This window comes from Olea europaea, chromosome 13, assembly GCF_002742605.1.
Source record: "Olea europaea var. sylvestris chromosome 13, O_europaea_v1, whole genome shotgun sequence".
In the NCBI taxonomy this organism is placed as follows: Eukaryota; Viridiplantae; Streptophyta; class Magnoliopsida; order Lamiales; family Oleaceae; genus Olea; species Olea europaea.
In genome coordinates, this window is record NC_036249.1 from 28,699,835 (window position 1) to 28,702,888 (window position 3,054).

Genomic DNA, 3,054 nt, shown 5'->3' on the forward strand with positions numbered 1-3,054 from the left:
TATTTAATACTAAAATAATATGCCAATGAAATGATTTAACTGAAATGAATTTAACTTTAAAAATAGCAGTTTATAAATCAACTTAATTATGAAAATAGTGTTGTCAAATCAACTACAGGAATTAATAAATTTTCTAATTTAATATAATTTTTATAAATATTAATTTTTGAAAAATAAGTTTATATCCACTCACACAATACGAGCTACAGACTAGGCCGGTCGGTAAGCTTTTCCAATTTCTTCGTCACCACCTAAAATAGTTACAAAATAACTAATTTAACCACTATTAAAATCAAGAAACCTTTTATTTCTAATGATATAATAATTAAACTAAATTTCCCGAGATTTGCGAAATTTTCCTAAATTTCCTTTAATCAATATTGTAATAATTCTTACTTTCTAATACTTTCAGAACTACGCCACATACCCAAATTTACCTTCATCCCAAACATAAAAACAATTTCTTCTTCTATTATTGTAAAACTTGAATTCTCTCTTGCACCAATTTAATTTACATCTTGTTCATTATATTAATCCTTTCAAGTGTGTATTTCATCAATACTATAATTTCCACTAATTATACCTATTCAAGAACTCAATTAAAAACTCTAGGGTTTACCAAAATTAATATTTCTTACCTTGTTATAAAGATCTTTCATAAATCAAAAAGACCGGCTTGAAATCATACTCTTCCCATTAATCTGAAAATTAAACTATCAAATTAAACCAATTACTTAGAAACATAGAAAGTTTAATATAAATTATGCTATAAAACATTTACCTCTTCTTCCCTCTAAGAAATGAAGGAACTGAATAGTGGAACTCAAGTTTTCTTCATCCCTTTTTTTCCCTTCCTTTTTTTTTCTCCTTTCTTTTCTCTTCTTTCTCTTCATCTTTCTCAATTTTTTCCGGCTTCCACAAGCCGTCGTCCAAGTATCTCCCTCTTGTGTGTGCATATCACAAAACAAATGAGACATTAGTTAATAACTTGCCACTTGTCCTCCAATAACCCAATTTTGCAATCGAGTCCATTCTTTTATGTTTTGTATAAATTCTAGTCATTAATCTTTCCACACTTATAAACTAAATCCCCCAATTTTAAATGATGGCCATTTTTAAATCCTTAAGTAATATCAATAATAAAATAAACCCCAATAAAATAATTTGGTGAATTAAGTCCCAATCAAAATTTTTTATTTCATTTAAGTCCCTAGTTGACCTTAACTTTGATGAGGCAATCTTTGTATTTCAACTAAACAAAAATGGGTTGTAACAATCTCACCTCAAAAGAATTTCATTATAGAAATTCAACTAGCATTTGATTAGATAACAAATAGATGAGGATATTGAACATGCATCTGATCCTCATGCTCCCAGGTTACCTCTTCTACCGTTGATTCTACCAAAGCATCTTTACGACTGAAATTGTCTTGTTCCGCTTAATTTGCACCTTTATGTCTAGAATATTCATTGGCCCCTTTGTATAAGTCAAATTCTCCTTCAAGTGAACTAGATGAGACTCTAGAACATGAGAAGGATCTGCAATGTACTTGCGGAGCATGGAGACATGAAAAATATCAGGAATCGTAGATAATTCAGTTGGCAAATCTAATCGGTCTGCAACTGGACCAATCCGCTCAGTAATCTCATATGGTCCAATGTATCGCGGACTCAATTTTCATCGCTTGCCAAATCTCAAAACTCCCTTCCAATGTGACAATTTTAGAAATACTTTATCTCGAACTATGAAATCCAGATCTTTTCTATACCTATCTACATAACTTCTCTGTCTACCTTTTGTTGCTTTCAACTTTCTTTGATCAATTTCACATTTTTTGAAGTCATTTGAACTAATTTAGGGCCTACTAACTTCCTCTTACCAGCTTCATCCCAAAAAACCGGTGTTCTGCACTTTTTACCATATAAAGCTTCAAAATGAGCCATTTCTATACTAGAGTGGTAACTGTTATTGTAAGAAAACTCCATCAATGACAAATGTGAATCCCAACTACCTCTGAACTCTAAAACACAAGCCCTCAACCTATCCTCAAGAGTCTGTATGGTCCTCTCCAACTGACCATCGTCCGAGGATGAAAGCCATACTGAAATGTAGTTTAGTACCCATGGCTTCCTGTAAACTGGGCAAGAATTTAGATGTAAAACAAAGGTCTCTGTTCGATACAATGGATAATGGAGTACCATATAAGCTCACTATCTCATCCACATACAACTTTGCCAACTTATTTAAAGTGTACGTGGCTTTGATCGACAAAAACCTAGCAGACTTGGTCAAACGATCCACAATAATCCAAACACCATCATGACCATTCTGGGTACGAGGAAGACCAAATAAAAAGTCAATTGTGATGTGCTTCCATTTCCATTCTGGAATCAACAATGGCTGTAAAAGTCCTGCTATTTTCTGACGAATTGGCTTTACCTACTGGCAGATAAGACATTTTGATACAAAATATGTTATCTCTCTCTTCATTCCAAGCCACCAGTAATGATCTTTCAATGTTAATACATCTTGGACGCATAGCATAAGCAGAACTATGTGTCTCTTCCAGAATATCTTTCTTTAATTCAGGAATATCTGGAACACATAACCTATTACCCATAGGAAATGCACCATCATCTCTAATCACATAATCCTTTCTTAGTCCATCATTGACTTCTGCTTTCAATGTTTTCAATGCCAGGTCTTGTGATTGAGCTTCTTTAACCTTATCAATTAAAGAAGGCCTTAGGCTTTACTTGAAAATGAGCTAATAATGCCCCAAAAATAGTACTAACAACTGAGTATGCAACTTTTTGAACTCACCGATCAAGGAAGCATATTCTGCACTAGATAGAGAGGAAGAATCAGTCTTTCTACTGAGAGCATCTGCAACTATATTAGCTTTCCGATCTTACAATCATAATCCTTTATCAATTCCAACCATCTTCTCTGCCTCAGATTCAGTTCCTTCTAATCAAAGATATACTTTAGAATTTTATGGTTGGTAAATATTTGATATTTCTCGCCATAAAGATAGTGCCTCCAAATCTTTA

The 3,054-nt window shown here is 33.0% G+C and overlaps 1 protein-coding gene across 1 annotated transcript; it reads right to left on the reverse strand.

Moving 5' to 3' along the window:
* Positions 1-1,399: 1,399 nt before the first annotated feature.
* Positions 1,400-2,202, reverse strand: LOC111408625. Its single transcript, XM_023038364.1, has 2 exons — positions 1,881-2,202; positions 1,400-1,623 (listed from the first exon to the last, which is right to left on the reverse strand). The coding sequence occupies exons 1-2, from the start codon at positions 2,200-2,202 to the stop codon at positions 1,400-1,402; spliced, it is 546 nt and encodes a 181-aa protein (XP_022894132.1).
* Between the last annotated feature and the right edge of the window lie 852 nt (positions 2,203-3,054).

What these genes read in the sequence shown, in the direction of transcription:
- LOC111408625 (XM_023038364.1), bottom strand. Translation starts at nt 2,202, where the DNA reads ATGGTACTCCATTATCCATTGTATCGAACAGAGACCTTTGTTTTACAT. An exon ending in GGTTTTTTGGGATGAAGCTG is followed by an intron (nt 1,624 to 1,880) that starts GTAAGAGGAAGT and finishes GGATTGGTCCAG; the next exon opens with TTGCAGACCGATTAGATTTG.